General features: G+C 39.6%; 1 protein-coding gene across 1 annotated transcript; it reads left to right on the top strand.

The window, feature by feature from the left end:
- Positions 1-2,290: 2,290 nt before the first annotated feature.
- LOC112561812 (MAP kinase-activated protein kinase 5-like) lies at positions 2,291-12,627 on the top strand. Its single transcript, XM_025234557.1, has 13 exons — positions 2,291-2,413; positions 2,607-2,747; positions 3,859-3,932; positions 4,704-4,877; positions 5,118-5,226; positions 5,923-6,012; positions 6,323-6,418; positions 6,982-7,053; positions 7,164-7,351; positions 8,126-8,252; positions 9,403-9,530; positions 11,376-11,448; positions 12,492-12,627. The coding sequence occupies exons 2-13, from the start codon at positions 2,700-2,702 to the stop codon at positions 12,537-12,539; spliced, it is 1,227 nt and encodes a 408-aa protein (XP_025090342.1). The 5' UTR covers positions 2,291-2,413; positions 2,607-2,699; the 3' UTR covers positions 12,540-12,627.
- Position 12,628: the final 1 nt, after the last annotated feature.

Genomic DNA, 12,628 nt, shown 5'->3' with positions numbered 1-12,628 from the left:
TTGCCAGACAGAAGACGCCAACCGACATTTTAGTCGCCGCCACCTCACCTGTCTTCATTTTTTCTTTGCCGACGCGAGAGTCTGGCGAGGGAACCGCGAGTATGTGGGGCACAAGGAAGGCCTGTGTAGACACGGGGAGGGCCTGTGCAGTGAAAGCACAAAGGTGACGTAAAGGGCACAGATCCGGCTGCACGATCCATCGAACCACTCTAACTCCCGGTGGATCGTTTCGAGATCCATTATAATACATGCTCCCGTACAGAATGTATCAGAGACAGGGTGCCCACAGAATGAATGTCGCAAGAGAGACATGGTTCATGCATCTCATTCATCAGTAGACACCGATAATGTTTTGAGATACAACTTTTTCCCAGGAAATGTATCAGGCTATAATATTTTGCAAGCAAGTGTTTCAGGATACGATGTTTTCACACAGAATGTTTGACAGTAAGAAGTTCCCACACAAAATGTTTGAGTACAGGCGGTCAGGATGATGCACTAGTCCCGCTGTGTGTTGACACCCGAAGTTTCAAAATGAAGACTGACAAAAAGTATCCTCCGTACATAAGTTTGATTGCTGAGAAGCATCATATCTCTCTTTCCTGAATATCAAGAGGAAAACATCATTGAATGTCTTGTTTTGGCTACTTTATCAAGAATCAATGAATAGATGATGTCCCTCCACTTTATTATCATCAGCAGCATCCACATTTTAAACTTAAACACCTGGCTACCAGTGTCTTGTACACCCCAGGTGTCATGTGACTGTCAGGCCCAGCCCCGACTATACATCGCTGTATTATCATATCACCTTACACTTCTGCTACTCACCTGGCTATACCAGTATCTTGTACACCTCAGGTGTCATGGGAGGGTCAGGCCCAGCCCCGTCCGGAGTGCTCATCAGGAAAGCGTGACTGATTTCTGAAATAAAATGTGTAGGACAAAACTTGGTGGTGTGATAACGCCTGTGTGTGTGTGTGTGCTGCAGTACCCGCAACGATGAAACTTTTATATCAGGGGAAGTAGTTCTAGTTTCATCGCATGACCAAGAGTTTCAGTTGGTTACGCACCCTGTGCGAAAAGAAGAAGAGTTTATTGACAAATAATGGCGTCAGGTTCAGTCGTCCTCCCCTGATTCATCCCATGTGCTGCTTCAGATAGTATATATAAATATATTATCTATATAGGTTATACGTATACTATAGTCCGGATTACGGATTCATTTGTTTCATCAAGAAACATCAAAGAAACATTTTGTTTTCTTGCAAACAAAATTGTGCAACATGCCATGTTTTCACTGACAAACGTGGGCGTCACAGTGACGTACCTCTATCGGCAATACCCGAGTTGAGACAAGCGTTGACAGCACGCTCAGCAACTCAGAGTAGGCAATTATAGGCTGAAAGGGTCGTAAACAACTTTTTTAGGCTTGATCAATATATGTACTTGCTACAACAGGAGACAGTGACGGCACAATTAATTTCAAGAAAATCAAGTCCCTCGTGATAAACTGTTTTTCCTTGAAAACGCGCGCAATGCATCCGCGTAAATTATTCTACGCAAACATGACACAATGACCATATGATCTTTTGAAAAGAAATTCTTCCGGTCTTTCTTGTGACTTGTGATCCTGCATGGTAGCATTTGACATCCGGTGTGCCCTACAAAATTAGAAAAGGAAGAAGAAAGTTAAGACTGTTATATATATATGTTTAAAATACTTTAGCAACATGCACCCTCCCTTCCGCAGCCGAGGTCACAAATGTTACTTATAAACATTTAAAAGATATAAAATATAAGCCAAGAGGAATTTAGGGCTAAGCCAGTATCAGCTATATTAATTGTAAAATTATACCAATAGCAAAAGTAAAGAATTTGTACAATTGACAAACTTGATTCTAATTAAATATCAAACAATATAAATGTGTTTAATCGAAGTGATAATAAACATTCAAAACAGTTTTTAAAAATGAGTTAGCGCTTCCCTCTCTTTGCGTTCTCCTAGGCGTCCGCCCATCCCACTCGGTATACCACGTATCTCACCCATTTGGGGGAACATAGTTAATCAGTCATATTTGCTTTGTAATTGTTTGTATACATCATTTGTTGTGTCATTGTCATAACTGTCGGGTCTGGAGCACGAACTTTGCTGTGGAGTCCACGGATTAATATTTTCTCTGCGTATAAATCGCAGGGCGAGTCGGGTGAGCCAGGGACACACGTGTGGCGGTTGGCGGCCGAACTGTGGCCGTCAGCTCGCCAGGGGAGGTCACTCTCACTACTCAGCAATCATGGTAGGAGTGGTGATCCTTGAGTTGATTTTCCCCTTTCGCTTTGAACCCACTGTCCGCAAAGACCGCTATTAATTTCGCTGTTTAAACGTGGCTGATATTTTATAAAAGGAAAAAAGGTTTGTTAGCATCCAGGGACTTCTTCTGCTTTCATGTTCTTTAGCATACCTTGCTTTCGATATCGAAGACACACCTTGAGAGTGTCAGGGCACAATTTGTGGAAAGAGGATTTCTTTTCTCCCCTCCTCTATTCGAGCGAAGCTAAAGGTACGAAGTGTGCGCGTGTCCGCTGAATTACTTATCATTTTGCAGCTTATTTTGATAATCTGACACTTATTATGAATGACAAGATTTGCTGTAAAAGATGACCTGGAGACGCAGCTAGCCAGGTGTGTGTCGTGAGTCATGGATCATCACAACCATTCTTTCGATTCTGACATTCCCATCTTGAGGGTAAGAACGAACACTTGCATCCTCTGTCGAACAGATTGTTTAAAATAGCGACACCATCCTTCTCGCCCTCAAAGTTAAATCAGATAGGTACAATAATTGTCAGATAGTTAACTGTAAACATGAAAACCTTGTCAAGTAACTATATAATCACTTGGGTCACAAATCTGTAAGAAATAAACTTGTGACTTAAACAATGTTTATCTTCTTTTCGTCTATGAAAATCATTTGCTTTATTATTGCATTTTGGTTGTAGGGACTAGTGTGAGCATTTAACAGTGCATCAGAGCGGATCTCATACAAACATAAGATAATTAACCAGATCAGTGATGTTGACCTTAAGAACGTGGTCAAGATTTATCATATTGTAAGAACAAGGAATACAGCCAACAAAATTTATAGAGCAAATGGGTTATTTGGCGGCACCTGACACCAGGAACCTAACCTGCCAGTCCCAATTTTTAACTGATGCAAAAAAACAAATCGCTAAAAATAAATATCCACATCAGATTCAGTAATGGCACAGAACCGCATGCCCTACTCTGTTCAATCTGCTTATCTCTACTACCTTCAGTTTAAAGGAATCACACCCGACACTTTATTCACTTCAAACACATGCCATCCAGGTAATGCTTTGTACCCAATTTATACAGAATATAATTGTACTAACATTTATAGACTGATATTTTTTCTAGCAGGGTAGACCCTCTCTGAAACTCCCTTTCAGAACATATGCAGATTGCATACATTATTAGTAACATGTAAAGATTGCATGTTATATTAATACATTTAAAACTTTACAGGACATGTAAACATCACAGCACTGAAATTGCCCTGCTTAAAGTGACCAATGATATCCTTTTTGCACTGGATAAAGGTGACATCTCATTCCTTACCATGATAGATCTTTCTGCTGCTTTTGACACAGTTGATCACACCACCCTTATTTACTCTTTATGGTATCGCACAGCAAGTGAAGCTTGCAGAGAAGGTCTGCAATCATTGTCTGCTTTTTACCTTTGGAAGACAATATGAGCAGCATTAGTCTGAACCCTTTCATTTGCAATTCTTAAATTTATAAGGATACTAATTTATGGAACTATGTGATGTGCAGGTCCACCCTATAGAGAATGATTTTATTATTCACTGGGATAAGAAGCTTGGCACTGGAGTCAATGGCCCAGTCAGGTTAGACATTAATCACCGTTTTTTTCAGTGATACAGAAAAGCTTGCTTCATGGTCAGGATTTGAAGATTTTTACTGGAATATCTAAAGTCATTAACCTGGCTAGTTTAGTTAAAAGAATGTGCAATTTATCCATGACACTCATTTCTCAAATTTAGGACACCAACATGATTTAGCTTTGAAGTTCATAGGAGAAGATGGAAAGCCTAGCATTTTGAAATGTTATGTCTAGTTTGATACTACTTCATTTTCAATAATTATGTCTCATTGAGTAGAAGAATACATAAATCATTATGTAGAAACATCCATAAATGATCACGTAGAAGCATACATAAATCCCTTAAGAGCTTCAAGTCACATAAAGAAAATGCACCAAGGCATCAGAAAATGTAATTTGCTGTCATGAGTAAAAGATGATTTAGGTTGAAGGTTTCATAGCATAAGATATATTGTAATAAACTGGACATCAAAGGTAATATTTTGTCATTGTTTCAAATGTCATTGACATACCTGGAGTTGGATAGCGTCAGGGATAAAAGTCACGATAATGTTTATTCCTGTGCATCCAAGTTTTTTATGCGACTGGTGGGTATCTGATATTTTGTTGGGATGGGGGCTCTTGTCACAGCTTAAAATGAGGATCTGAAGCCCCTACCTCTTGTTTAAACTATGGGGTCTGAAAAACTCTTGCATTGATGGACATTGAGGTATAGCTAACAAGAGATTAAGGACTATGAAATAGTACTCACACTTTCTCTGTGCCTCTTTGACAGGCCCTGTGAGGAACGAGAAACTGGACAGAAATTTGCATTGAAATGTGTACTTGACAGCCCTCGTTCACGCCAGGAAGTTGAGATTCATTGTAAAGTGAACGGTCATCCAAACATTGTATCACTGCATTGTGTTTATCACAACACCTTCCGTCTAAATGGTGATGCAACACCAAGGTATGGTTTCTTGACAATATAAAATTTTTACTTGAGCACTATAATTCTTTTTTCATAGTTATACATATCCATGTGCATGCCGGCCTCTTGACGTTCAAATATGCAACTTGCATCGTCATTTTAAATAAGCTGCTGAAACTTGTACATCGTGTAACTGTAGAGAACATTTTCCTAACCTTTGTGGACAAAATGATAGGAACATCAAGTATTCATCTGTTCCATGCATGATTTATATGTCAGGTCGCGTCTGCTGCTTGTTTTGGAACTCATGGAAGGTGGTGAATTGTTTGACTGCATCAGTCGTGCAGAATGTTTTACTGAGGAGACTGCAGCACAATATATGAAGCAGGTAAGCATTCAGTTAGTTGACTAACTCTTACAGGTATTTTGATATTTTTATTCTTTATGAACTGTCAGCATTATTTCCAATCAGTGAAAATCATTGAGATGCAGTAACTGGGCTTCATATGACACAATTTCCTATACTCTACCCACTCCTTAAACCTTTAAATGCTGTATATTTTTTAGGTATGAATTTTTGAAATAGTGCTTTATGATAAAAGGTTTTACTGAAATTAGCAAGCAGAAAACATTTTTTTGACCTAATTTCAGATATTATTAATAACAGGTGTGAGTAGAATGCAGAGCCCAATATTGGCGCACAGAAACACGTGGTAGAGCCAATACTATTATTACATGATGCAATGCATAAAATTAGTTCATGCAGTAAAATATAAGATGAATGGGGGTCTTTTGTTTAGATCAGTGTCATGTGGCAAAGGCCAATCAGAATTTAGCAGTTTTCTTAGTCTTAGTGTCGTATGCAAACCAGAAAAGGGGCGAGTGTAGGTGCATGACTTGGCTTATTATATAGCAGTCTTCCGCTATGAGAGCCTTGGGTTGATGAAGATGTTTTGAATTTGTGTTCTCCATGTCCTGTTGGTTTTATTGTTTGCTTTTATTTTAATTCATATCATATTGAGATTGCTTCCACATGGGAAGATGCAATTTACAATAAATACTACTATTAAGTTTTTGTTGACAGGCTGTGAAAGCAGTTCATTGTCTACATGAGAGAAACATAGCCCATCGAGATCTTAAGCCAGAAAATTTTTTGTTGACTGATGACTCAGAGGTAGGAGATGACGCCTGTGGTGTCCGTTAATAAACTTTACATTCTGTTGAAGACATTTGCATGCTTGCCTCACATTTATGTGGGTTCTCTTGTTAGCTTTTTTTTTTGGCAACAAAAATGTGACAGTAAATGTAAATAACATTGTGAAGAGCAGTCAGGTATTCAGTTGTCTTCCCCATTGTAATGATGTTTATTGTGCATTGATTGTTAATGAAAAACAACACATAAGAACTTTTGTACTGTTGCATATAATCAAATAAACTTACTAATGGACATGACATGATATGAAAACATACTGGGATTGTTTCAGGCAGCAGTTTTGAAACTCTCAGATTTTGGTTTTGCAAAAGTTGATGATGGAAGTTTGATGACACCTCATTTCACACCATATTATGTTGCTCCACAGGTATGTGAACAATATTTTCCACTATACATTTAAAGTTTTCATTAGTTCTTAAGATTTAATAGATGTCTGCATTTGAATCTGGTTATGATAACATCCACACACACACACACATACATGCATGCAAACACACAAACACATTCTGGTATGTATTAAACAAAATGGTTATGATAAAAAAAGGTCCTTCACAATCATGAACTGAAAGCAGCATGCAAATTCTGGATTGAATATTTAAATATTATATCATTACATTATAGTAAAAGTAATAAATTGTTGAGCATTATATTTTTTTGCTTTAGTTTGTAAAAAAAATTGTCATGATCAGAATGCTTGATAGCATGGAATCCCAGGAGGTGGCCATGTTCTTTGTTCTTCAAATTCCCAGGCCATGAATACTGAATACAGCTGATAGGTGACACAGATATCTTAAACTATGTACAACATGGGGCTACAGCATGTATATTTAGTGCTTTGATGACTGTTAATTTTAGTTAGTGTGTATACATGCCAGCTTGTACATTTGGCGTTGTTCATGGTTTTGCCAGTTGCATGTATTTATTTTACAGGTCTTAGAGGCCCAGATGCACATGCGAGCAGTAAAAGATGGGCTGGCTGAATCACCATACACATATGATAAGGTGCAGAACTTACTTTTTTGTTTTCTTTTGTTATATACAAAACATTTTTAGTTGTCACTGTTGTAAACACATCTGTGGACTTGTTTGTTGTATTTATCTTCTCCTGTCAGAGCTGTGACATGTGGAGTCTGGGTGTGGTTTTGTACATCATGTTGTGTGGCTACCCTCCATTTTACTCGGAGAATCCTAACGTGGCCTTCACTAAACACATGCGACACAAAATCTTGTCTGGGGAGTTTGAGTTCCCAGAAGATGACTGGGACAGCATTTCCAATGAAGCTAAGGACATCATTCGCAGGTAGGTAGACTTCTTGATGCTGCCAACACAAACAAGACAGTAAAATTGTGTAGTGTTTATAAATATTAGCAGACGTGAATTAACACAGCATTGTAGGAAACAGTTTATAAATATTAGCAGACATAGATTAACATAGAAGTGTAGGAAGCAGCTTATAAATATGAGCAGATGTGGAGATGACAATGACAGTTGTCACAGTAGTTTGTGTTATCACGGATGCATGCATCTATGAGTATTTGAGTAAATGTGCTTATATCAGTGGGATGAGGGCTAACCATCAACTCGCTGAACTTTTTTTTTTATCTCTTTGTACATACTGTATTATTTTAATAATTTAGTGTCTCCTTGTACAGTCAGTGTTCTCTTAAAATGACTGATTTTAATAAAGTAATGTAATGTCTTCAATCTGGTTCTTAGTTATAATTATGTTTAACTTACATCAAAAGGTTCTTTTCAGATATCTTCATAGTCTGCACTTTTGAGCATAATTTTTGAGACTGATTTTAGAAAATCAGTTGAAATTAAATTTGATCTGCTGTATGATATTTGGTACATTTACCACAGATCTGGTGAAGAAAAGAATTACTATGAGTTTACTTGGTTATTTTGTACCACACACTTTGTGATGTGCAAGGATGAGACATAAAAATAAAGTTTTCTTAGTGCCTCATATTTTTACATGTATCATGGTGAGGGTTAGATGTTTTTTTATGTATTCATTTGGAACAATGACTAGTTTTGCTTATCTGTCTATGAATTTTGAATGTTTCTAAGGCTGCTGTATGTAGACCCTATGGAGAGAATGACTATTCAGGAACTGGCTGCTCATCCGTGGCTGAACAGGACCACTTCTGAACACAGTCACACACCCCTCCACTCTCCACTAGTGCTTGCTGATAAGGTATGTAGACTCATTGACACTCCCTTCTATTCTCAACTAGTGTTTGTTGACAGGGTATGTTGATGTGCTGACAGACATTTCATCACTAAATTTCATAATTTCATTACTTGTGTTAGTCTCTTCTCTCCTGTTAAATTTAGTAAGACTTGTTACCATTGAGACCTTTCTTAATGAGGACTGGAATAAGACAGGGTTGCATATTATCACCACCAATCTTCCTGCTAGTCATAGACAAGATAAGACAACCCAAGACAATGACACCAGTATCCAGTGGACCTTCACCAAACAGCTGGGGAACCTGCTTTGCAGATGACATCAGTCTCCTATCACATTGGCAGCAACAAACCAAACTGAGTAAGCTAGTCGAGGAAGCAGAGAAGACTGGCTTAAAGGTCAACAGAAAGAAGACCGAAGTGATGAGAATCAACAGCAAGCAGGAATTCTCAATCCAACTTCAAGGAGAGAACATCCTGGAAACAGACTGCTTCATGTATCTGGGGAGCATTGTCAACAAAGGTGGTGAAGCGTATGATGACATCAAAAGCCGCATGTGAAGGCAGTCCTACTATATGGTTCTGAAGCCTGGAGAGTGACAAACACCATCAACAACAAGCTGCAGACCTTTACCAACCGATGCCTCCGCCATAGTCTGGGAGTAAGATGGCCTGAAAAGATCTCCAACAACTGGATGTGGAGAAGAACCAACCAGAATGCCACTAGCCAGGACATCACAAAGCGCAAATGGGGCTGAATAGGACACACCCTGTTCAAACCAGCTGACACCAATTGCCAAGCACTTGACTGGAACCCTCAGGGGAAGAGGAGAGTTGAAAGACCGAAGCAGACTTTAAAAAGAAAAGTAGAGAGCAAGGCAAAGGACGTGGGAACCACATGGGCCCAACTGAGGAGGCTGCCCTATACCGGGTCCGCTGGTGAGGTGTTGCGGCCCTGTGCTCCTCAAAGAGTAATAAGGACTAAACTAAACTGTTACCATTGAGCGGACAGAGGGTGTGAAAGGTGTGGTCTGTGTAGAGGGAGAGAGAGTGTACAAGGTGTCCTGAGAGATGGTGTGAAGCTGTCTGACCTGAGTAGAGTGTTGAAGGTGACCCAGATAGTAAAATGATATGTAGGAGATGTTCTGTTTGTTCAGTCCAAGTGGGCCGACATTAAGCATGCCCATGCAGTAGAAAACACGCAGCTACGACTGCCAGACACTCCTGTCATGCTGCAGCCAGTAGCCATTGCCGACAACCCCATCATCCGCAAACGGAGACACAGGTACAGTACTCTTGTGCTCCAAAACTTGTTTTGTCTATCACACAGAGGAGATCATATGTCTGTGACTATCACTTGGCATGAAAATAAGAGTATGTAGTGATGGAAGAAACACATTGCCATAGCAAATATAGTAGCAATGGTCATAATACAGTCGAACTTCTGTAAGTCAAAATTCTTCCTAACTTGAATTGTAAGCATCAGTTGGTTAGTTTTGCATTAAAGCAATGCATATTCAACTTCCATAGTTTGAATCGGCCTAGCCAAAAGTTTCCACAACTTGAATAACTTTAAGCCGGTCAGCTTAATGTTGAAACCATTTGAAAACAGAAAATGTACAATCATGTACTTCTCCCCCATCGACCCTGCACTCCCCCATTGTCTCTTTCCTGTATAGGTAACACGTGAGATAAGCACGACTCCATCTCTGCAGGATGCCGGAGTGTTGCTAAAAGAATGACAAGAAATGAACATTTGGTTAAAATTAAATGTCCACAATGAAAAAAATGTTCTTTTTTCACCGAACTTCCCCAACTCAAACCTTCCATAACTCAATTTTTTTTTTATTGGTCCCTTGAAGCTTCAACTTATAGAAGTTCAACTGCATTTCAAGATTTCATGTGTCTCAACCCATTCATTCAAAACAATTGCACAATCTTTCATCAAAGAACACAATGGTTGCCTTAGGTTGCCCAGCTCATACTGTAATTACACAATCTTTCAGCAAAGAACACAAGGATTGCCTTAGGCTGCCCATGTCATATCTAATGTCTGCCTGGCCAAAGACTTTTGGGAGACATTAACAAATAGCAGACCCCACTAGCAGTGAGCAAATGCCGTCTATGGGCAAGTGATGCTTGACTCGTACACCAAACTATGCCGTGAAAACCAGGTGGCAAGTTGATCACAGGGGATAATGACAAATACACAAATTCAGATTACTTCTATTCACTCAGGGTCAACCATTCCCAAATAGTAATTAACTAAAAGCCTGCATCAACATGTGATGATCAGATCAACAATAATTATCATGTGGTTCCAGTTATCACCTCTTGTTCCATCACTCACTCCTATCACTCCTCACACCAATCACTAGGATTGGTCTGTCAGCAGACAAGAACTTCACACTAATTACTAGTAGTGTTTTGTCTGTACAAGAACTTCACATTAATTGCTAGGAGTGTTCTGGCCGCGTACAGGAGCTTCTCACTAATCACTAGGAGTATTCTGTCAGTGTACTGAAACTTCTCACTGGCCCAGTCCCATGCTGGAAGACCAGTGAATAAATTGTTGTCAGTATTCACAGTTCTAGAGAGTTTGCAATGACTTCTAATCAAAAGGTCAAAGATACTCTGACATGTAGGCACTGCGATGTACATAAAATGACAAATAATCCAAGGGCCAGCATATTGACAACAGAGGAATAGAGATTCATGTGGGGGCACAGAATTGAAATCCCACACCGAATGAATGAATGTCGGTGCGACGTTAATATACTTCAGAGGTGTTAATCTAAGAGGTGACACGTGAAACTATGTTCACTGCTGGATATGGACGGCATGTGTGGTATGCTCCACGGCTTGTATCACACAATAGGATGTATGAAGGATGAAGCAGCATCAAGCCTAGTGGCCAGGCAGACAATGTAGTAACCATCCCCGAGAATCATGATGTACAGACTAACTCCGCACAACAGTAAACACCACAACGGGTCGTACACAGACTGATGCGTTCCCCTGTTTGATCCTTTAACTTGTAATAAGTGAACTATGGCATGGGTCAATCCATCACATACACATATGAAAACCGATGATGATGTTGACGATTGATGATTATTTGTCTGATCAGGCAGAAAACTCAAGGTGAATCTTCACAGCAAGCGCCGACCAAAAAAGCAGCCCAAGTTGAGGTGCACTCTAAAGTAAGCAGTGGAGGCTTCTAAGGCTCACCATGACAACTGTTAGATAAATATATTTAACTGCTTTTAGGCTGGAGATTGAACTCTTGATATGGTGTAAAGATATTGCAGCTGTTTGAAGATGGTATAATAACATAGTAAAGATGGACGTGTTAGGGATGTTTACCATGGCAGGGGCAGTTTGGAGACAAAAATGGGCATGTAGTAAACGATTGGATCTTATCACTTATAGGACATGTAATGTGTGGCCACTTGTTTACTCTGTGTGTAAGAAACTGTGTGTGTGTGTGGGAGGGGGATCGGTGTTTTATGCTGAGCCAGCAGCTGAGGGTATATCACGGCAAGGCAGCCAGCCCTGTAAACTGATGCCACATATATAGAAAGAACAGTGTGGCTGAGATGAGAGCTGTATCCAGGACAGCCAACCTTCATTGTATTGGTGACAGATGCTAACCATTGCCCCACCAGACCGCCTGTGAATGAGAGAGAGACAGAATAATATACAAAGCAAGATAGCTTTTTAACATCTTGCCCTCAATAAGTGAAACGTGCTCATCTACAGACTTATTCCGATGCAAAAAATGCAGTGAATGAGCAAGTGAGTGGACGAAAGCGAGGTCCCTGTTATGGCTGAATCCTAGGATAAGGCGCCGGTAACATTGCTGGCAGTGGCTGTAGCATGCATGATTATTTCTGAGTGCATGTGCAGACCTCTACCCAAGGAATAGGTCTTGTGATAATAGGCTGTGCTAATGGGCTTATTGATAACGATAAGCTATATCAGGTTTGATATATGATTGATAAGCTATATCAGGTTTACATCATGTTAACAAAGTCTTGTTTTAAGTCTTACATTATTAGTATTGTTATGTATTTTTTAAAAAACAGCACAGCAGTAAAATACCCTAGAGTACTGCAGTGGAGAGAGAAATGTATCCTAATTAATATGTACAAAGCTCAACTTGCTTTCTCTTTTGCAAGTACTTACAAGTACTCAGCAATCATGAAGCTTCTAGCAGAAAACAGATCATTTTTCTTTATGTCAGAGATTTAGAGGCAGAGAAAGAGCATGTTATCAAACCATGGATGTGTAGAGGTGGATTCCTGTCTGTCTGCCAAGACCAACGCTTGGCCTCTTGCGAAGTGATCCGCTGATAGTCTCGGCGAGCCGTAACAAAGAATG

Source organism: Pomacea canaliculata, linkage group LG4 (assembly GCF_003073045.1).
Source record: "Pomacea canaliculata isolate SZHN2017 linkage group LG4, ASM307304v1, whole genome shotgun sequence".
Classification (NCBI taxonomy): Eukaryota; Metazoa; Mollusca; class Gastropoda; order Architaenioglossa; family Ampullariidae; genus Pomacea; species Pomacea canaliculata.
The sequence above is the reverse complement of the archived record's forward strand: the minus strand, read 5'-3'. Positions and strand labels throughout refer to the sequence as shown.

Bases quoted from the DNA above. Each gene is read 5' to 3' on its own strand.
- LOC112561812 (XM_025234557.1), top strand. From the start codon at position 2,700: ATGGATCATCACAACCATTCTTTCGATTCTGACATTCCCATCTTGAGG. The intron at 6,013-6,322 runs GTAGGAGATGAC...GGATTGTTTCAG, and splicing joins TGTTGACTGATGACTCAGAG to GCAGCAGTTTTGAAACTCTC. The intron at 6,419-6,981 runs GTATGTGAACAA...TTTATTTTACAG, and splicing joins CATATTATGTTGCTCCACAG to GTCTTAGAGGCCCAGATGCA.